The sequence below is a fragment of the Heterodontus francisci genome, chromosome 10 (genome assembly GCF_036365525.1).
Source record: "Heterodontus francisci isolate sHetFra1 chromosome 10, sHetFra1.hap1, whole genome shotgun sequence".
Classification (NCBI taxonomy): domain Eukaryota; kingdom Metazoa; phylum Chordata; class Chondrichthyes; order Heterodontiformes; family Heterodontidae; genus Heterodontus; species Heterodontus francisci.
The window spans coordinates 102337251-102360823 of NC_090380.1; the positions used below are offsets into that span (position 1 = coordinate 102337251).

A 23573-nucleotide genomic window follows, 5' to 3' on the forward strand; every position below is an offset into this window, starting at 1 on the left:
AGTATTCATTGATCCAGAAGAGTCTTAAAAATTATTCAACATTGTAACTGATAGTTTGCAATGACAAAACACATGGGTATCAAAACACGTGTACAAATATAGAGATGCATTTGCAAAATGGTTTTCACGAAGCAGAACTACCAGTACAAGTTTATGGCCGTAATATCACCTTCTAAAGCAATACAGGCAGGAGATTTACATTTGGTGTTAAATGGTGCAGCATCTTTTAAAATTATAAACCTGGCGAAGCAGTACGTCTTAAGCTTCTAACATTACTATTTATTATCCAATTTGCAAACAGGTAGAATATAAGTGCACTCCTGCAAGTTCCTTTTGGTGGGAAGATTGCAGCAGTGCATGCTCACAAATGTGCAGACTCTCTGCAAATGTCAAAGAAGCTCATAGAAAATAAACCAATACAATGAATATACTCAGCATCCTGCAGCAATAGGCTCACTATAGTCAGTGATTACAGCTGACCTGGAGGTAGGCAGAATCAGGTTTGTTAAGGGCTCACTTGATAAAGTAAGAACTGAAATGACGACTACGACAACAACGTATTTTATCATAATAAAAAGAAGAAATGCTGGAAATACTCAGCCAGTCTTGCAGCATCTGTGGAGAGAGAAGAGGAGTTAATGTTTCAGGTCAGTGACCCTTCATCAGAACTAGCAAATATTAGAAATGTAAAAGGTTTTAAGCAAGTAAAGCAGGGGTGGGACAAGAGATAACAAAAGAGGTGTTGATAGAAAAAGGTCACAGAATAACTGACCAGGTCATGGAACAAAGGCAAACAGTATGTTAATGGTGTGCTGAAAGACAAAGCGTTAGTAGAGAGGGTGTCAATTGACTTTTTTTTTTAATTCATTCATGGGATGTGGGCGACGCTGGCCAGGCCAGCATTTATTGCCCAATCCTAATTGCCCTCGAGAAGGTGGTGGTGAGCTGCCTTCTTGAACCGCTGCAGTCCATTTGAGGTAGGTATACCCAGAGTGCTGTTAGGAAGGGAGTTCCAGGATTTTAACCCAGCGACAGTGAAGTAACGGCGATATAGTTCCAAGTCAGGATGCTGTGTGACTTGGAGGGGAACTTGCAGGTGGTGGTGTTCCCATGCATTTGCTGCCCTTGCCTTCTAGTTGGAAGATGAACAGCCCTAGCTCCAAGCACAAACATGAAAATAAGTGGGTAGGCACAGTAGAAACAAACTAAAATAAAATAAACACAAAAAATAAGAAAAAACAAATTAAAAAAGGGGGACCAGTCATGCTCTGAAATTATTGAACTCAAGGTTCATTCCGGCAGGCTGTAGCATGCCTAATTGGTAAATGAGGCGCTGTTCCTCGTGCTTGCGTTGATGTTCACTGGAACACTGCAGCAATCTCAGGACAGAGATGCGGGCACGAAAGCAGGTGGAGTGTTGAAATGGCCAACAACCGGAAGCTCGGGGTCATGCTTTCAGACCGAGCAGAGGTGTTCCGTAAAGCAGTCACCCAATCTGCGTTTGGTCTCCCCAGTGTAGAGGAGACCACATTGCGAGCAGCGAATACAGTACACTAAATTGAAAGAAGTGGAAGTAAATCAGTGCTTCACCTGAAAGGAGTGTTTGAGGCCTTGGATAGTGAGGAGAGAGGAGGTAAATGGGCAGGTATTACACCTCCTGCAATTGCAGGGGAAGGTGCCGTGGGAAGGGGACGTATTGTAGTACCTTGCTTCTTTCTCTCCCAGTTCCACCCCACTCTCCCCTAGTCACTAGATATCACTTAATTTGTAATAACCAGCATGTTAACCTAAGAACCTCTCATTCCTATCTAAAATGGACATGAAGCATTTCCAATGGCACTATTCAGGAGAAAAAAAAAAGATTGATTTTGCTAAGCACCACCACGAGAAAGCAGATTATTTAGTCACTCAACTCCAGTATTGCTTTTAGGATTTATTGTGTGCAAACTGGCTACCACATTTGCCTACCCAACAGTGACTACAGATCAAAATAATCTGTTGGAGGAGATATTTTGGGCAGATAGGGAATTTCCTGATCTTCCCATATTACCACAGGAACTTGTACTCCCATGTGAGAAGATATTTAGCTGCTCAGTTTCGCATCTTCTGTGCTGTAACTATTCTATAATTCTAAGTGGAAATTGGCACCTCCAACAATGCAGCACTTGCTTGGTAATGCACTGCAGCCTATACTTTGTCCTCAAGTCTCTGGAGTAGGACTTGACCCACTTCCTTCTGTTTCAGAGATGAGTGTGTTACCAAGGCTGGTAACTAAATCTTGATGGGATGACATGCCACATAAATGCAACCTCTTGGCTTGCTTTAAAATACTACTGTTAATAATGTCCCTGATGGCATAACAGTAATAAAGCTCAGTCTTATTCGGCTGTAGGGGCTATAAATCATTTTAGTCTCTGATTTGCACTGAGTTAACCCACCAGCTAACTCAGATACAATCAGCTGGCTTTAACATTCCTAAACTAAGGAGGGGAGAAATGGCTGGAGCAGCTTCTAGTGATTACTGTTCAATGGGCATATATGGGGATGTTCGAACCCATCAGTTCCACCTATGATTTATCCAAACAATAAAAACCCTTAAACATTTATTTACATGTGCCCATCTGTTTATTAAGTACTTAAAAGACAACACTTAGGCAACCATTATTGCCTTCGCCTGAAGAGACATTTAGAGAAGGAAAATTCCTAAAATGGAGTAGCTGATCATTTAAAATCAGTAATTTGTTCAAGAAGGCACACAGATTCACCAGGATCAACTTAACTTTCAGTCTGAACCAACAAGAGAAGGTCTTTGTCTCCCAATGATTCTGGACACTGCAAAAAGCCACAACTTTGATATATGCATAATTAATCAACTTCACTGGATAATGTAAATAAGTGAATTTCATTAATATATCTTTATTTTTTTTTAAAAACCCAAATTTTGTCTCTTCTGAAGCCAGTAACTCCTGTGGAAGTGCACTTGTACTGACATTAGCAGCGCTCCAGTGCCATTCATATTTGAGACTTCCATATACAAGTTTCTTCATGACAAACCTGCAGTCTTGAATGGGATTTTGTATTTCCCACTTTGCATTTGTTTCATTATGGCAATAATTAATTTACAAAAAATGTACTTCAAAATTGATTCTCAATCTGTCAACCCCAACTTCAATATTCATGAATTCACTACACAAGTGTGTTAACTTAGCAGACACAAACTACAAGGTACATGGCTGGTACCATATACACAAACGTTACCAGTATTAAATAGTGATAGCGAGCAAGACCTGCTCTCAATATTACATACTGGCCAATCATAATTATACATCAAGAATTAACTATCCTGAACTACAAATCACCTTCAGGATTTGCTAAAATATTTTAACATTACAAAAGATGTATTTCTTAATGTCAAAGAAAACTGATTAGCAGAGGAGTGACAACAGTAGGTTTGTTTTCCTTCTTCTACAGTCATTCTGCTGCCTTCTTCAATTATATAAAATCAAAAGCCCATCACTGGGCATTTTCTCTGACAATGGATGATTTCAACAAACAGTGAAAGTAGGCATTGCATGTTGTTTTGAACATCAAATAGCTGCACAACTTTCCAGCTCTACAGAGATTGTGCAGCTTGAGATATTAGGGCTATGAATTCTGTCACTAAGATTCCCAGCAAAATCTGCAATTCTTTTCCCCATTCACAACTTGACCAATAATGAAGCAGCCATGTCAGCCCACAGCAGGACCTGGATAACAGAACTGTCAAATGTCAAGCATCATTTGTACCACATAAGTGGAACACAAATGACAAACTCAGAATGGAAAGCACAGCCATCTTCTTGACTTTCAACATCCTAAGAGTCACTAGTGACCAGAAGCCTAACTCAATCAACCATACCAACTCTGACAAGAGCAAGGGAGAGACTCATCTCATCTCCTGACCTCGCAAAGCCTATTCACCATCTACCAAGGTTCAGGTGTGGGATGGGCTATTACCACCTCCCTGAATGGGTGCAACTGCAACACTCTAGAAACAAGGCATATCCTGGACAGAGCAGTTCACTTGATTATCACCCATGAGCAGCCTCAACATCCAGCCTCTTCACTACCAATGTCTGCAATACGTACTATATACTCAATGTAGTCCAGCAAAGCAACAATGTTACTCCAACAAGCTATAACCTCCCTGTAAATTCTACCATCACAAGTAGCAATGTTGTGGTTGAAACAATGATTTCCACATTTCTCACCAAATCACACACCTCCTTTCTTAGACATGCATCACCAGTGTGTGGGAAATTCCAGGATTTTGAACTAATGAGAGCCCCATCACCAACACCTTTCTCAAGGGCAAGCAGAGATGGACAATAAATGTAGCCACGTCAGTGTCATCTGTGTCCAGATAACAAAAGGAGTAACACAAGCTTTCAAAATCAGAAGCCAGACATGAATATTTAACAAGCACAATAAAAGGTACAGCTTATACAATAGATGGGTTGACCTCCTTCAAACAGCACAAATAATAATTCTTTGTGTATAACAAAACTTTTAGCAATATACAGCATTAATTTGTACTGGATGAACTGGTGACAAGTTAACTAGCAGAATAAACAAGTTGGGAGAACAAGATGACACCTATTTAAGGTGACTGGCAAAAGAACTAGAGGCAACACAAGGATTTTTTGTTATGCAGCAAGTGGTTAGGATCTGAAATGCACTGGTGGAGGCAGATTCAATCATGGCTTTCAAAAGGGAACTGGATAATCACCTGAAGAGAAAATATTTGCAGGGCCACTGGGGAAAGGCAGGGGGAGTAGGGCTAGCAGAGTAGCTCAGAGAGCTGGCACAGACACAAAAGGTCAAATGACCTCCTTCTGTGCCTTAATCATTCTATTGTTGAGCTCTAAGTTACTTGCTACTCCAACTGAAAGTTTTGTTATGCTTGAAATATATAAGCAAGAGTCTTAAACTTGAAAAACAAAACAGCGGAAGCAGCATGCAATAGAGAGAGTTCAGTGAACCCACAACAGATCAGATAAAAGCTCTGCAGTCCTGCCACAACCAGTCGTGAATGACAGTGGGCAATTTAACAACTAACTGCAGGAGACTCCACAAACATTACCATCCTCAATGATGGGGGAGACCAGCACATCAGTGTAAAAGACAAGGCTAAAGGATTTGCAACCATCTTCAGCCAGAGGTGCCAAATGGGTGACCTGTTCCAGCCTCCTCCCGAGGTCCCCAGTATCACAGATGCCAGTCTGGGCCAAACAAGGGGGAAAAAAAAACAGCTCAATTCAAGAAGTGAGATGAGAATGACTGCCCTTGGCATCAAAGCAGCGCCTGACCAAGTGTGGAAACAAGAAGCCCGAGCAAAGTTGAAGTCAATAGGAATCACAGGGAAAAATCTCACTGGTTGAAGTCATACCAAGGGCAAAGGAAAATAGTTATGCTTGTTGGCCGAACATCTAATCCCTTGGACCTCACTGCAGGAGTCCTCAGTGGTGTCAGAGGCCCAACCATCTTCAACTGTGTTGCGCAACAACCTTTCCTCCATCACAAGGTCAGAAGTGAGGATGTTTGCTAATGATTGCAGTGTTCAATACCATTCGCAACTCAAATACTGAAGCAGTTGATGCCCACATTTTGAGCAACATTCAGGTTTGGGCTGATAAATGACAACATTCGTGCCATTGAAGTGCCCAGGAATGACCATCTCCAACAGAGAACCTAACCATCTCCTTTTGACATTCATTCAACAGCAGTACCATCGCCAAATTCTAAAACCAACATCCTGGGGCCTACCACTGAACCAGAAACTGAACTCGACCAACCGTATAAACACTGTGGCTACAAGAGCAGATCAGAGGCTGGTCATCCAGTGGCGAGTAACTCAGCTTCGGACTCCCCAAAGCCTGTCAACCATTTTAAATGGCACAAGTCAGGAGTGCTATGGAATACTTTCCACTTGCCCGAATGAAGGCAGCCCCATCAACACTCAAGAAGCTCGACACCATCCAGGTTAAAGCAATCCACTTGATCAGCACCCCATCCACCACCTTCAACATTCATCCCCTCCACTACCGACACTCAGTGGCAACAGTGTGTACCATCTACAAGATCCAAAGCAGCAACTCACCAAGCCCCCTTCGACAGCACCTTCCAAACCAATGACCTCTACCACCAGGAAGGACATGGGCAGCAGATGCATTGGAACCCCACCACCTGCAAATTTCCCTCCAAGTCACACACCAGCCTGACTTCGAAGAATATCACCGTTCCTTCACGTCAGTGGTTCAAAATCCTGGAAATCCTTTACTAACAGCACTGTGGGTATACTTACACCACATGGACTGCAACGGTTCAAGGCAGCAGCTCACCACCACCTTCTCAAGGTGAGTTAGTGCTCGGCAACAAATGCTGCCCTTGCCAGTGACGTGCACATCCCATGAAAGAATAAAAAAAATTTAACTGTTACCAATATGGAGCAAATAATCATGTAAATAGTTTGAAAACTTACCACCCTTAAGAAGTTTTATGCAAAACTCAAGACTACAAAGTAGGGTCCCAATAACAGCAATTAGCAAGATCACTTCTCAACTGGAATACTAACGCAAACAAAATAAATTTGTTAAAAAACCCTGGATATGGCTCTAAACCATTTTCTACAGATGCATCATAATTAATATGGTTGGGAAAAGCAGATGGTACAATTAGTGGGTTTTTTCTTTTCAAAATTACCAACACACTATGCTCTTACTGGTCAAAATTAATGCATTTAAAGCAATCTGAAAATAAAGCTGCTGTTGTGCTTTTATAAATTGATTTTTTTTTTTTATTATTGAGTACGCTTACTGCTTGAAACCCACAGTTCTCAATCAAAATGAGCAACTGTTTCATCATCGTTCTGACAATTTTTATTGGACTAAAAAACATTTCAGAAAAAATTTCAAAGTAAAAACATTAAGATTCTTCTGCAGCAGGTAAAATAAGCCCCACATACTTAAGAGTGCTACTAATTGGCTCCGGATGGTAATACCAATAATCCTATTAATATCTTGGTCAGGATAACTTACAATAAGACATTCAGAATGTGCAGCATGGGAATTGTTAGTAACATATTATACACCACAAATCACATTCTCTTCACCCCTTCAGGCGAGACTATTGTTGGAATTAGTACACCATTCTCCATCCTCAAATGTTTAAATGCATACCCTATCAGCACCTGTTAAGTATATGAAAAATGATCATAGACCCACAAATAAATTTCTGAAAATCAAAGCAGCCATGTCCTTCTCAACCAATCCTTTTCTCCAGCATCTTCCATAGTCCAGGTACCAAGGAAGGGCCATGTCCTCTTCCTCGATAGGAGTTTTGCACAAATTTTTTCTCTTATTTGTTCATGGAATGTGGGCGTTGCTGGCTAGGCCAGCATTTATTGCCATTCCTACTTACCCTTGAGAAGGTGGTGGTGAGCTGCCTTCTTGAACTATTGCAGTCCTTGGGGTGTAGGTACACCCACAGTGCTGTTAGGGAGTTCCAGGATTTTGACCCAGCAACAGTGAAGGAACAGCGATATACTTCCAAGTCAGAATGGTGTGTGGTTTGGAGGAGAATTTGCAGGTGATGGTGTTCTCATGCATTTGCTGCCCTTGTTCTTCTAGGTGCTCGAGGTCACAGGTTTGGAAGGTGCTGTCGAAGGAGGCTGGTGAGTTGCTGCAATGCATCTTGTAGATGGCACACACTGCTGCCACTGTGCGCGGTGAAGCGAGTGAATGTTGAAGGTGGTGGATGGGGTGTCAATCAAGTGGGCTGCTTTGTCCTGGATGGTGTCGAGCTTCTTGAGTGTTGTTAGAGCTGCACCCAACCAGGCAAGTGAAGAGTATTCCATCACATTCCTGACTTGTGCCTTTTAGATGGTGGACAGGCATTGGGGAGCCAGGTGGCGAGTTACTCGCCGCACAACTCCAAGCCTCTGACCTACTCTCAGCCAGTTTTTATGCGGCTGGTCCAGTTCAGTTTCTGGTCAATGGTAACCTCCCCCCAGAATGTTGACAATGGGAGATTCAGCGATGTCAATGCCATGGAAAGTCAAGGGGAGATGGTTAGATTCTCTCTTGTTGGAGATGGTCATTGCTTGGCACTTGTGACATGCATGTTACCTGCCACTTAGCAGCCCAAACCTGGATGTTGTCCAGGTCTTGCTGCATATGGACATGGGCTGCTTCAGTATGAGTCGCAAATGGCGAACATCGTGCAGTGAGCATCCCCACTTCTGACCTTACGTTGGAAGGAAGGTCATTGATGAAGCAGCTGAAGATGGTTGGGCCTAGGACACTACCCTGAGTGACTCCTATAGTGATGTCCTGGGACTGAGATGATTGACCTCCAACAAGCACAACTATCTTCCTTTGTGCAAGGGATGACTCCAACCCACATTTCCCTCACAGCAGCTCAGTCTAGGTCTCTGACCTAGCTCCATTAGATTTCTGGCAGGATCAGCAACTCCTGTTAGACTAGGCACCTCATATTTACCTAGTTTCTTAGTGCTCCAGTTCCCCAATATAAACTCTTCCTGCAATTGCACTTACATAGCCCAAAAGTACAGACAGCAGTATATCAATGTTCTGCTCCTGATTGCAATCCGTAGGACTAATTTATATTACTTTCAAATAGATTTAAGCTCAGCTGCAGCTTTAAATTCATATAACATTGCAGCCCATTATGCTTCAGCTAATTTTTTCTTGAAGCTATTTTAAGGGGGCTTACCAAAATGGTCGAAAAAGGAACACAAACCCAAACAACCTTTCGTTTGTTCCGTTAAACAATTACACTGGTGTGGGACAACACAGTTCAGTAAATATGACACGATGAAATTACTGACTCAGATAGCCAGAAACATCCGGAGCTAAGAATGAATCAATCATAGAATCATACAGCATAGAAGCGGCTGGTTCTTGGACAGGGATATCCAATTAGATACACTCACTTGCTCTTTCCCCATCTGACAGTTACTATTGGATAGGCTTCCATCACCCTTCACGGCAGAGCATTCCAGATCATAATTCTGTACATGGAAAAATTCTCATCTGCTGCTTTGTTTATTTGTCAATCATCTTAAATCTGTGTTGTCTGGTTACCTAGACTCCCACCACTTAAAGTGTTTTTTTTGCCTTATCTGTTCTAACAAAACCCTTTATAATTTGAAAACCTGTGTTAAATCTCCCCTTAACCTTCCCTGCCCAAAAGAGAATAGCAGCTTCTCTGGTCTCTCCACATAACTGAAGTCCATGGTATTGTTCCAGTAAATGACCTCTGTACCCTCTCCAATGCCTTTCATTCATTCTGGACAACGAATCCACACTTGTCTATCAGTGCAAAATTAACAATTAGCTGCTATGATCAACACTATTTGACTGGGCATCAGTCCATCCGATGTAAAAAAATATATATATAGTATGTACAGAAGCAAGAAAAGATTTTGCAGATTCAACCTGCTTCCTGGTAATAAAAAGGCAGAATGATGTAAAGGTGAAAATACCTGTGTGCATTGTCTTCTTCTGTCGAGTCTCATATCATTCTCTGTGGAGGATCCAGCAACAAAACCACAGCACTCTACAAACAGAAAACAAAATTAATAAATGCAAGTCAGGGAATGCAGAAATTTTAAAACGTGAAAGTCTGACAAACGTGGTGATTAGATGTTAGTTACTATCTCCACATTACAGTGACATTGAAAAAGGATGACTTCACTGAGCTACAATTTTATAATGCATCTCATCAAGCTGTAGCTTTTTAATGGAGAATTGGAGTGTCCACAATTTTAAAATATGTATCCATCCGTACAAGAATATCTGGAGCACACCATAATGTCTGAACCGACTAATCAACAGCAACATTCGAAAATAAGACTAATAAGCAGACTTGTTCAAATATGGCTTTATCAATGAAACAATCTGCAAAGTCTGCATGTTCAGCAGTGAAGAATGGACAAATATAACACCATTCGAAGACTATTACCACATTTGTTCTAATGTGAGCGTGTTCTATTTTTCTGTTCTGCTTTCCAAAATTACATTTTTATAACTCTGCATTTAAACAAGATAATGCAAATATGTTACGTTATATTAAATTTACTCTCACTTCAATTCTACTTTTGAAACTATTAACCTGATAGATCAGAGGCCAGTACATTCAATTATACCAGGAAGGCAACTATTGTATTAAGTAAAAGCATACTAATGCGTGAAATATGGACAGCGCACTCCTACATACAGGAATCTTCTACTACAAGTTCTTTTTACGAACTGCCTTTATGACACACATGTAGAAGTCCAGTTCAAATTTCTGGAATTTAAGTTTTACAGGATTAATGTTGTTTGTAAGCATGTAACCAATAGGAAATTAAAACTGTTGTCACAATCCTCAACATTAACTGGATTGCAGCCAACCTTGGTCTTTGCTAAATGTATTTGAAGCTGTGCAAGCATGATGCCGTCTCAGCGATCCACTGTCAGAGGAAACCACAACATTATTGGTAGATACGTGATTGCAGGTTGGTCAGGCAATCTTCGCATATTTGTGTATAGTTAAATCTCGGTTTTCCCTCCCCGTGCATTATTATAAAGTAAATAAAATTAGACCACTCTGGGAAGCCACAAGAAAAACGCAAATGCCAATTGAGGGACACTGACTATTGTCACCAAATGGAAAAATCCCCAAACTAACTTAACCACTCACTTAAGGTACAAATTGATACACATTTGAATTGTTTACTTCCCCCTCAAAATTGGCCCAAGAAATAATTGCATATCCTTGCTCAATATACACAACAGGGTTTACATCTCAGAACATTAAAACACAAGGATTACAAAAAGCCATTCAACTTCAGGTTGAATAAGTTAAATGGCTTTTTCTGATATGATCAATGTCCCCCAACTCCAAACTCTGTTCCCTAGCAACTGACTCCTGTCCTCTCTTTTGCTAAGTCAGTCTGTTCGCAATTTTGGCGTCTTATTTGACATCGAGATGACCTACCGACCACATATTCACACCAATCAGACTGTCTATCTCTAACACCGTCAGACTTCACCAGTCTCAGCTCATCAGCTGCCGAAACCCTCATTCATGCCCTTCTTACCCCTAGACTTGACTATGTTAATGCACTCATGGCGGATCTCCCACATTCTACCCTCCATAAACTGGAGGACATCCAAAGCTCTTCTGCCCGTGTCGTAACTCGTACTAAGTCCCATTTACCTATCACTCCTGCGCTCAGTGATTTATATTGGCTCCCAGTGAAGCAATGCCTTGAAAATGAGGATGAGAATTCTAAAATAAAGTCCCCTCCATGGCCTTGTCCCTTCATACCTCTCCAATCTCCCCCAGCCCCACAACCTTGAGATATTTGCACTCATCTAATTCTGGAACCTTGAGCATCCTCAATTTGAATCGCTTCACCATTGTGGCCATACCTTCACCTGTCTAGGCCTGAAGCTCTGAAATTCCCTCTCTACACCTCTCTACCTTTCTTTCCTCTTAAAACACTACTTCAAACCTACCTCTTTAACCAGCTTTTGGTCATCTGGCCCAATATCTCATGTGGCTGACTGTCGTACTTTGTTTTCTAATGCCAGTGAAGCACTTTGAGATGTTTTAGGTTAAAGGTGCTACCTAAGATGTCATTTTATCAGCTTCTGCTTGCTTTTTCAATTTTTTCTGCTTTTACTAACCTGCTTGGGAGATGGTGTGAAATACGTAACAGTCATTGTATAGGAGCTCTTTCTAATCTCAGTTTTAAAATAATTTTCCATTAATTGATGGGAAAGTAGGAACTGGAGAAGGCCTGCGTTGCCATTTAAGATCACAGCTCACCCGTACTTTTCAAAAAAAAATTCATTCATGCAATGTGGGCATCGCTGGCAAGGGCAGCATTTACTACCTATTCCTAACTGTTCGAGAAGGTGGTGAGCCACATTCTTGAACCACTGCAGTCAATGTGCGAAGATATGCCCACAAGTACTATTAGGTAGGGAATTCCAGGATTTTGACCCAGAGACCATGAAGGAATGGCAATGTTACCATGCACCTGCTGCCCTTGTCCTTAGGTGGATGAGTGTTTGGGAGCTGTTGCAAATAAACAGTGACGAGCTGTTAAAATCCATTTATCTATTTTTGATTGACATCCCTGGATACATTTACCCAACAAAAATATGTCAATGCCAGTCTTGAAAATGCCACCCGATCCAGCATCCACAACCTTCTCAAGAGAGCGAATTCCAAAGAGCCATTACCCTTTTGCAAAAAAATGTTATCCCAATTTCACTTCTGAGCAGCCTGGCTCTAATTTTGATTGGATCCTCTTGTTCTGGATTCGCCAAATAGTTCCTTTCAATCTAATCTATTGAATTCCTTTATCATTTTAAACGAACACCCCTCTTCTCCTAGATGGCAAACAAAGTTTATACAACCTGCCCCATTATTTAATCCTTTACATCCATCACGCCTCCTTTCCTGATTTATTTTGTAGATATCTTTCAGCTACCTGTTTTATTTACATAAGCAATATACTGTGGATGCTGGAAATCTGAAATAAAAACAAAGTGCTGCAAATATTGAGCAGGTCAGGGGGCATCTGGGGAGACAAACAGTTAACATTTCAGATCAATCAGAACGGGACTGACAATCGTGTTTCCTAAATTATCAACGGTTTTCAGCCACTGCAGCCAGTGTGCTGATGACATAAAACTAGTTGGGAATGCAAGTTGTGAGGAGGATGTAAGGAAGCTTCAAGGGGACTTGGATAGGATACATGAATGGGCAAGAACACAACGGATGGAATATAATGTGGCTAAGTGTGGTTATCCACTTTGGTAGAAAGAACAGAAAGACAGAGTATTTCTTAAATAGAGAGGGGTTAGAAAATATTGATGTCCAAAGGGACCTGGGTGTCCTTGTGCACGAGTCACTAAAAGCAAGCATACAGGTGCAGCAAGCAATTAGGAAGGTAAATGGTATGTTGGCCTTCACTGCAAGGGGTTTTGAGAACTGGAGTAAGGAGGTCTTGCTGAAATTGTATACAGCCTTGGGAAGACCACACCTGGAATGAGTTTTGGTCTCATCCAAGGAAAGACATACTTGCCATAGACTTGAATGCAACAAAGATTCATCTGACTAATCCCTGGGATTACAGGATTGTCTTACAAGGACAGACTGAGGAAACAGGGCCTGCATGCTCCAGAGTTGCAAGGAATGAGACACGATCTCATTGAAACTTACAAAATTCTTACAGGGTGTGACAGGGCGGATGGAGGTAGGATCTTTTCCCCGACTGGTGAGTGTGTAACCAGGGGATAGTCTCAGAATAAGAGGTAGGCCATTTAAGACCGAGATGAAGAAGAATTTCTTCACTCAGAGGGTGGTGAATCTTTGGAATTCTTTACCCAAGAGTGCTATGGAAGCTCAACGAGCATGTTCAAAACAGAACTCAATAGATATCGAAATACTATCAAGGGATATGGGGATAACACCGAAAAGTGGCACTGAGGTAGATGATCATCCATCATCTAATTCAATGGCAGAGCAGGCTCTATGGGCTGTAAGGCCTACTCCTACTATGTTGCTATGTTTTCAGAGTAAACGGTGATATCATTTACACTGGTTGACAAATTTTTAACAAGGATACAATTGACAGAGAATCATGAAACAATCAAAAGGTGCAAGTTATAATAATTTCACACAGGAGGACAAAAGGGAAGGCTTTGCCGTAAGTGGAATCTGAAGCAGTCAAACACATCTCAGGTCTCTTTTGCACCCATCATACCTTTTAACCTGATTCGATGATTTCCAATAGCCTCCACATAATTCATGCCTTCTACCTAGCATACTATGCACAGTCTGTTACATTATTCCAATTTTGTTGCCCATTTAACTTGTGTTTTGGTTGGGAATTTTCAACTAAAATTCTAGATAGATATATCTATTTTTCCATTATTGCTTGATAATATTTTCCTGTTAATTTCTCTTCGCAACTTCCCCTTATTTGAAATTTGCAAAATTGTGTACACCTCTATTAGTCTTTCCTGGTACTGGTAGGATTGTCATATAACCTGAAATTCAAAGTAACCATCTCCACAAACTCCACTACTAATTTATTTGAATGTTGTTCTGGTCACTCAAGTAAATCTCAAGCTAAATTATTCCTAGTAGGTTCCAGAACAGACAGGGTGCAAAACTGCTTCCTGACAACCTTCGCTAATATGGATTCTGCCTCACCACCACTTGGACACCAGTTTAACTGTAATAAGTTATTTCAATTAATCCAATGTATTGTCCAGTAATTTCATAGATTCAGAGTTATACATCACAGAAACAGGCCCTTCAGCCCATCGTGCCCATGCCAGCCATCAAGCACCTAATTATTCTAATCCCATTTTCCAGCACTTGGCCCGTAGCCTTGTACGCTATGGCGTTTCAAGTGCTCCTTTGAATACTTCTTGTGAGGGTTCCTGCCTCTACCACCTCTTCAGGCGTTCCAGATTCCAACTAGCCGGAGTGAAAAAAAATTTCCTCAAATCCCCTCTAAACCTCCTGCCCCTTAACTTAAATTTATGCCCCTTGGTTATTACCCCTCCGCTAAGGGAAAAAGTTTCTTCCTATCTAACCTGTCAATGTCCCTCACAATTTTCTATACCTCAAAATCAAGTCCCCCCTCAGCCTTCTCTGCTCGAAGGAAAACAACCCTAGCCTTTCCAGTCTCTCTTCACAGCTGAAATGCTCCAGCCCAGGCTACATCCTGGTGAATCTCCTCTCCAGCACAATCACAAACTTCCTATAGTATGGTGCCCAGAAATGTACATAGTACTCTAGCTGCGGCCTAACTAGCATTTTATACAGCTCCATCGTAACCTCCCTGCTCTTATATTCTATGCCTTAGCTAATAAAGGCAAGTATCCCATATGCCTTCCTAACCACCTTATCTACCTGTGCTGCTGCCTTCAGTGATCTATGGACAAGTACACCAAGGTCCCTCTGACCCTCTGTACTTCTTAGGGTCCTACCATCTATTTAATATTCCCTTGCTTTGTTAGTCCTCCCAAAATGCATCACCTCACACTTCTCAGGATTAAATTCCATTTGCCACTGCTCTGCCCATCTTACCAGCCCATCTAGATCGTCCTGTAATCTAAGGCTTTCCTCCTCACTATCTAAGACACCAATTTTCATGTCATGTGCAAACTTACTGATCATACCTCCTATATTCACATCGAAATCATTAATGTACACTACAAACAGCAAGGGTCCCAGCACTGATCCCTGCGGTACACCACTGGGTCACAGGCTTCCACCTGCAAAAACCACCCTCAACCATCACCTCTGCTTCATGCCACTAAACCAATTTTGGATCCAATTTGCCAAATTGCCCTCGATCCCAAGGGCTCTTATCTTAACTAGTCTCCCATGCAGGACCTTATCAGAAGCCTTACTGAAGTCCACGTGGACTACATCAACTGCTTTACCTTCATCTACACCTCCAGTCATCACCTCGAAAAATTCAATCAAGTTCATTAGACACGATCTCCCCCTCAGAAAGCCATGCTGACTATCCCCAATTGATCCCTGCCTCTCCAAGTGGAGATTAATCCTGTCCCTCAGAATTTTTTCCAATAGTTTCCTAACCACTGATGTTAGACTCACCAGCCTGTAATTACCTGGTTTATCCCTGCTACCCTTCTTGAATAATGGTACCACATTCACTGTCCTCCAATCCTCTGGTACCTCTCCTGTGGCCAGAGAGGATCTGAAAATTTGTGTCAGAGCCCCTGTTATCTCCTCCCTTGCTTCATCTAACAGCCTGAGATGCTTCTCATCAGGGCCAGGGGATTTGTCCACTTTTAAGCCCTTTCAATGCTAATATGTTCAAGTATTGCGCAATCCCCCTCCCTGATCTCTACACCTACATCGTCCTTCTCCATAGTGAATACAGATGAAAAGTAATCATTTCAAACCTCATCCATGTCCTCCAGCTCCACACACAGATTGCCACTTTGGTGCCCTAATGGGCCCTACTCTTTCCCTGGTTATCCTCTTTCCCTTCATATACTTATAAAACACCTTAAGATTTTCCTTTATCTTGCCCGCCTGTGTTTTTTTTCATGTCCCCTCTTTGCTCTCCTAATTACTTTAAGTACCCCCCTACACTTTCTACATTCCTCCAATGCCTCAGCTGTTTTCAGCACTCAATCTGCCATAAGACTTGTTTTTTTCCTGATCCAATTCTCTATATCCGTTGACATGCAGGGTTCCTTGGACTTGTTGGTCCTACCCTTCACCTTAACGGGTACATGTTGGCTCTGAACTCTCACTACTTCCTCTTTGAATGACTCCCACTAGTTTGATGTCGACTTTCCTACAAGTAGCTGCTCCCAGTCCACTTTGGCCAGATCCTCTTACCATATTGAAATCAGCTTTCCTCCAATTCAGTACCTTTATTTCCGGTCCGTCTTTGTCCTTTTCCTTAACTACCTTAAATCTTAGAGCTATAGTCACTATCCCCAAAATGCTCCCCCACTGACACTTCTACCACTTGCCTGGCTTCATTTGTGACATTACTGACAAGTGGTCTTCAGTTTTCAGCAGAATTGTAACTTTTAGCTGCCAACCTAGCCTGCCCTGCCTTTAAGGCCAAGTACCCTATAGAAGAACCAATAGGCAGTTATTTTTCTTAGCCTATCCTAGATTAGCAAAATCCTATTGTTAACCTCATCTTCCACATGCTTGTTAATTTGAAAAACTATTTTGTTCTGCATTTTTTTTTATATTGATTCAGCATACCCCACTTCAACTTTAGCTAACAATATAAAGTTCCCTTCCTACTCTTCCCCATCTTTTCTTTAACAACTTGTATCCCTTCAAATTGCATCTACTTTACCTTATAGGGGAAAGCCATGGCTTTGGGATTGCAATCATAACTGCCGACCACAAGATACACCTAACTCAAACATCTCAGCACAATGCTAGAAGCATTTGGAATAAGTGTTTAATTGTATTCTTCGCTTTCATCTTGGTAGGGTTTAGGTTCCAACGTGGAAATGTTCCATATTTGTTTTTCCTCTATCCATTTTAACAAAATTCAACAGTGCTCTGAAAATTTTGAATACTCAGGTTGAAGCATTCTCTATGCATCATTTACCAATTATCCTGCTTTATGATAGGTTTAAAATAGGTATACGAACATACGAATTAGGAGTAGACCACTCTGCCCCTCGAGCCTGCTCCACCATTCATTCACATCATGGCTGATTTGACTGCAACCTTAACTCCACATTCCCACCTTCGTCAGATCACCTTTCACCCCCATGCTTATCAAGAATCCACCTACCTCTGCCTTAAAAATATTCAAAGACTCTCTTCAAGGTAGTGGAGCACAGTTCCAAAGACACTCAGCCCTCAAATGATCTCTCATCTCTGTCTTGAGTGGACGACTCCTTTTTTTAAAAAAAAAGTGACTCCCAGTTCTAGATTCCACCACAAGGGGAAACATCCTTTCCACATCCACCCTGTCAAGACCCCTCGGGATCCTATATTTCAGTCAAGTCGCCTTTTACTCTTCTAAGCTCCAGCAGATACAAGCCTAGCCTGTCCAACCTTTCCTCGTAAAGCAACCTGCCCATTCCAGCTATTAGTCTAGTAAACCTTCTCTGTACTGCCTCCAATGCATTTACATCCTTCCTTAAATGAGACCAAAACTGTACACAGTACTCCAAATGTGGTCTCACCAATGCCCTGTATAACTGAAGCATAACCTTCCTACTTTTGTATTCAATTCCCCTCGCAATAACATTGTATTAGCTTTCTTAATTACTTGCTGTATCTGCATATTAACCATTTGCAATTCATGCACGAGGACACCCAGATCCCTCTGCAACTCAAAGCTCTGCAATCTCTCACCATTCAGATAATATGCTTCTTTATTCTTCCTGCCAAAATGGACAATTTCACATTTTCCCAAATTACACTCCATTTTCCAGATCTTTGCACTCAACCTATTTATATCTTTTTATAGCCTCATGTCCTCTTGACAACTTAGTTTGCTACCTATCTTTGTGACATCAGCAAATTTAGCAACCACACATTCAGTCCCTTCATCCAAGTCATTTATACAAATTGTAAAAAGTTGAGGCCCCAGCACAGACCCCTGTGGCATTACATTTCATTACATCTTGCCAACCAGAAAAAGACCTGTTTATGCCTACTTTCTGAATGTATATCTGGCAAGCAATCTTCAAACAGTAATTCAGTGACGCTATTGTATAATGTAGATATACAGACGGGGTATATGTAAAGTGATCCTGGAACATAGCAGCTCCGAACGTGACTTTTTTTTTCATTTGTTAAGGGGATGTGAGCGTCGCTGGCAAGGCCAGGATTTGCTTCCTGTCCCTAATTACCCGAGAGAAGGTGGTGCTGAGCCACTGCAGTCCACAGTGCTGCAAGGGAGGGAGTTCCAGGATTTTGATTCAGAACTACATTGCTGTTCTTCACTGTTGCTAAGTCAGCATAGTGTCTTGCTTAGAGGGCAACTTACAGGTGGTGGTGCTCCCATGCATACTATGCCCTTGTTCTCCTAGATGGTAGAGGTCGCAAGTTTGGTGCTATCAAAGGAGGCTTGGCAAGTAGTTGCAGTGCATACTGCTGTCACTCTAGGCCAGTGGTGGAGGGAGTGAATGTTTAAGGTGGTTGATGGGCTGCTTTGTCCGGGATGGTGTTGTAACTGCACTCATCCAGCCAAGTGGAACATATTCCATCACACTCCTGACTTTTGCCTTGTAGATGGTGGACTGGCTTTGGAGAGTTAGGAATCAAGTTACTTGCTACAGAATTCCCAGCCTCTGACCTGCTCTTGTAGCCACGAGTTTGGAGATGGTAACTGCCTGGCATTTGTGCAACACAAATGTTATTTGTCACTTATCAACCCAAGCCTGAAAATAATCAAGGCTTTGCTGCACGTGGGCATGGACTGCTTCAGTATATGAGGTGTTGTGAATGGTGAACACTGAGCAATCATGAGTGAACTTCCAATTCTGATCTTATGATGGAAGGTAGGTCATTGATGAAGCAGCTGAAGATGGTTGGGCAAAGAACAATACTCTGAGGAACTGCTGCAGCAATGTCCTGGGCTGAGATGGTTGTGATTGTCGGAGACCAACAATCTTCCTTTGTGCAGAGGTCCTCTTGCCCCGTCCCCAGTGATTTCAATTTTGCTAGGGCTCTCTGATGCCACACTCAGTCAAATGCTGTCTTAAAGTCAAGGGTGGTCACTTGCATCTCACCTCTTGAATTCAGCTCTTATGTCCATGTTTGGAACAAGGCTGTAATGAGATCTGCAGCTAAGTGGTCCTGATGGAACACAAACTGTTGCTGATTAAGTGCCACTAAATAGCATGGTTGACAATACCTTCCACCACTTTGCTGATGATTGACAGTAGATTGATTGGGCAGTAATTGGCTGCATTGGATTTGTCCTACTTTTTGTGGACAGGACATAACTGGGTAGTTTTCCACATTATCATGTACATGCCAATGTTGTAGCTGTACTGACTCCAGAATGCACAAAGACTAAGACAAGCTTCACACCAATTGAGTTTGGCAGTCAGTAGAAAGTAACTCCACTGCAATGTGAAACCAGATTCAATAAATATTCAGTCTGTTCATTGGAGCTCCAAGGCAATGTATGAAGTTACTGCACAGTAGCACACTCTCCCAGGTGCAGACTACCAAAATTAAAACAGATTTGTGTATACATTTTACTAGCTAAGCTAGCTCTCTGTAGCTGTCAGACTGACATAACTACAGCCAGAGTGAAGGCATTATGGTACAAGCTTAAAGACGAAGTAAGCTTTACAAATACAGTGTAAACTGACAAGAGATCATCTTCACTTATAACCACAGCCACAAATTTTAATCCTCTCAACTAACAGGGAAGGGGTAAAAAAAAAACATAAAACAAAAAATACTTAGAGTAAGATTATGGGTGATTATAGTTTTCATCGGGATATATTTTCATTATTACGTAAACAGTCAAAACAGTTAGCAGTATTTGGAATTTAAGCTTTTGTTAGGAATGCAGTTATCACTGCTAGCATAAAAGGAGATTATACAGCCTTTTTTAGAAATGCCTCCCACCTACAAAATTCAACATTTTACCAACCCAAGCAAAAACCTGAAAAAAAGACTAGAAACACACAGCACAATCAGCATCTATGGTCAATACAGATAAAAAGTGATGCCCAGCTTTTGTTCCAAATTTCTAACGTTTGCATTATTTAGCTCATCAGCCAAAAAAGTTGTTCACCCACGTAACCTCGACCTTCACCACACCACTCTCCAAAAGTTATGGAACTTATTCTGCTCAAAGAACCTTCCAGACCACTTTATGCACTATTGCTATTGCAATCAAATTACTGACACTAAGCCTTTAGTCACAATTAGATCTTGAGGGAAAAAAAAAATGAACAAGGCACTCAAATTATCAAAGCAATTATTTTGAGATCTGCATCAATTCTGTGCAAAGTATTTTGTTTCCTCACACCTATGATTTCATTAAAATACTGCAACAGTTGACACTAGTGCCTGAGTAGTAGCAAAGCAAAAAGCTAAATATTAATTGTCTAGGACAACAGATGCTGCAAAACCAATGAAATCATGTCTGCTGAAAAACTGTAAATTTAACAGGGAAAAAGTAATTTCGGATTTCAAAAGCATTACAAGTGAAATTTCAGTTAGCCCAGTAAACCCAAGCTTCTTTTACATAAATGAATCAGGAGCTGTGACTAAAAACTATTAAGATACATTAGCCCAAAAGTTATGTTGCTATTTTTAAAATAATTCAGAACTAGGAGAAAACTAAAAACCCCCAAGTTAGAAAATTTGCTTGTCCCAATATAAAATCTGAGTATTAAGCTTCAGAAAAAAACCTGTACTCTAAGGCTATATACTGTAATATTTTTGAACTCAAAAACTGTAGGTACATGTCTACGAAGGGTCTTACATTTCAGGGCTTCATAGTACTTGTTAGTCTTCTAAACGTTCTGCAGTGATGTCCACTCAAGACCGCTTGCAATGCAAAATTTACCATTTAAACCCAACACAAAAGATCATGCATCTGCCATGTGGCAGCATGGTCTATCACCGCTAATGCCAGTGTCGCCAAACAATGGCATACAGAAATATCCATAGTGGTCAACAAATTGACAAGAAAACAGACACCAAACAAGCTAGATGAAACAATTCTATAATTAGAGGGGTGTCCCGAAAACTTGAAAAGTGAAGGATTTCAGAAGGTTTTTAAAAAGGTGGGGAGATTGAGGGGCTTAGGGAGGTTCTACCATCAGCAGTGGCGGTGAAGGGGTGATGCAATAAGACCAGAGCCAAAGAAATGGAATATTTAGGTAATAAACATATAATAAAAAGTATAATAAAATAAATAGACAAGCATTTCAGGGAGAAGGGAACAGAGGGTTATGCTGATAGGCTTAGATGAGTATTGACAAGAGGAGGCATAACTGCCAGCATGGACTGTGAGTTGAATGGCCCGTTTCTGTGCTTTATATCCTATGTAATAAGTTTTTTTTAAAATCAGGAGAGAATATAGGATTGGTTGAGATTGCACAAATAGGGTGGAACAAGCCCATTCAGAAATTGATACTCAAGGACAATTTAATGCTTTGGAGGTTGTGGAGCTTGGTAGGTCAGCAAGGACAGGGGTGAATGAAGGGCAAGCTGAAGTTTGTGCAGCACAAAAATACATATGGCAAAGTTTTGAGCAAGCTAGAGTTTATGGATGATTCGAGGTCAGCAAGAACAGCATTGAAGTAGTTGAGTCTGAAGGCGACGAAGGCATGCAAGGACTGTTTCAATACAAGGTTCAGGTTGGAATAGAAGCAGACGATACTGTAGAGGTGGAAGCAGGCTGACTTTGAGAGAGATATGATAGAATGCTCAAAGCTCAGCTGAGGGTTCAACAAGACATGGGAGGACAAGTGGCAGCTGACGTTCGACGTGGAGTAATGCTGGTAGGAAAAACATGGATAGACAAATGTAAGATAAAGTGTAAAACTCTAAAGGGGGTGCAGGAGCATAAGGACCTGATGTAATGTGTATAAATCATGGAAGGTGGCAGGACAGATTGAGAGAGTGCCGTTTATAAAGCATACAGTATCCTAGGCTGTATTAATAGGGGCACAGAGGTTATGTTGAACTTGTATAAGACGGTAGTGCGACCTCAGCTGGAGTATTGTGTCCAGTTCTGGGCACCACACTTTAGGAAGAATGTCAAAGCATTGCAGAGTGCAGAAAAGATTCAAGAGAATGGTTCCAAGGATGAGGAACTTCAGCTATGTGGATAGATTGGAAAAGTTGGAACTGTTTTCCTTACAGAAGGCTGAGAAGTGATTTGATCGAGGTATTCAAGATCAAGGGTCTGGACAGAGTAGATAGGGAGGAACAGTTCCTACGCGTGAAAGGATCAAGAACAAGAGGGCAGAGATTTTAAATAATTGGCAAAAGAACCAAAAAAGTGACATGAGGAAAAATGTCTTCACGCAGAAAGTGGTTATGGTCTGGAATGCCCGAGTGTGCGGTGCAGGGAGGTTCAATCGAAACATTCAAAAGGGAATTAGACTGTTACCTAAAAAGGAGTAAAGTGCAGGATTACAGGGAAAAGCTGGGGAAATGGCACACGGTGAATTTCTCTTTCAGAGAGCTGGTGCAGACATGACGGGTTGAAAGGCCTCCTTCTGTGCTGTAAAAAAGAAAAAAATTGTGGGAAAAAAGTGAAAAAAAATTTAAAATTTTGAAAAAGTAATTGTGAAGACATCTTGATTACTAGCATCCAGTTTCTACTGGAGCATGCCCAAGGAGCAGAATGGCAGCAATGACAACAGAATTAAGTTTGTGATGTGGGCCAAAAACAGGATGGCATACAAAAGCACACTTCAGTTCTGTATTTTGAGGCTCTGAGAAACAAAAGATATTAATGTGGTGACTGAGGGAATAATGCTTTTATATCATACTAACTAATGTGCGAGGTGTGCCAACTTCCAATACATGATTCTCACACAGCTGTCAGCAACTCCAGAGCACATGTGCCAGACTCCCTTAGGGCTGCTGCCAGGAAAACCTAATAAAAGCTTTACCATTGCTATTGGCTGAGTAGAACCTGCACATCAGAAACCAAATGCCTAAGCAGCCCAATAAATGTAATATAATAACAGCTGAAATTAAACTGCATTTATCCAGTATGTGTAAATAAATCTAACATTGCTGCAGTGAAGACAATAGAAGCTTTCAGTCTTGTCAGTGATATTCTGAAGTGAGCCTCATCATAGTCACTCCAGGAACATTCTCCAGAGGTTTTACTCATGATGGTTCCCTCAGCATCAACAGCCTTCTGGTACCTTGTCCACATGGCCATTTCATAAGCCGAAGAGTACTGAATGACAGCAAGGTGGAGGACAGGGGAAATGGAAAGTTAAATCAAAGCCAACTCCAACCCTGATCATCTCAACCCA

The 23573-nt window shown here is 41.4% G+C and overlaps 1 protein-coding gene across 3 annotated transcripts in view; it reads right to left on the reverse strand.

Annotated features, from left to right (window-relative positions):
* Positions 1 to 23573, reverse strand: part of dyrk1aa (dual-specificity tyrosine-(Y)-phosphorylation regulated kinase 1A, a) — a 142919-nt gene that overhangs the window by 80368 nt on the left and 38978 nt on the right. For all 3 annotated transcript variants that reach the window (XM_068041192.1, XM_068041189.1, XM_068041190.1), the window contains exon 2: positions 9545 to 9618. In XM_068041192.1, coding sequence (XP_067897293.1) covers positions 9545 to 9554 — 10 coding nt within the window. In that variant the 5' untranslated portion in view covers positions 9555 to 9618. The remainder of the gene's footprint in view (positions 1 to 9544; positions 9619 to 23573) is intronic.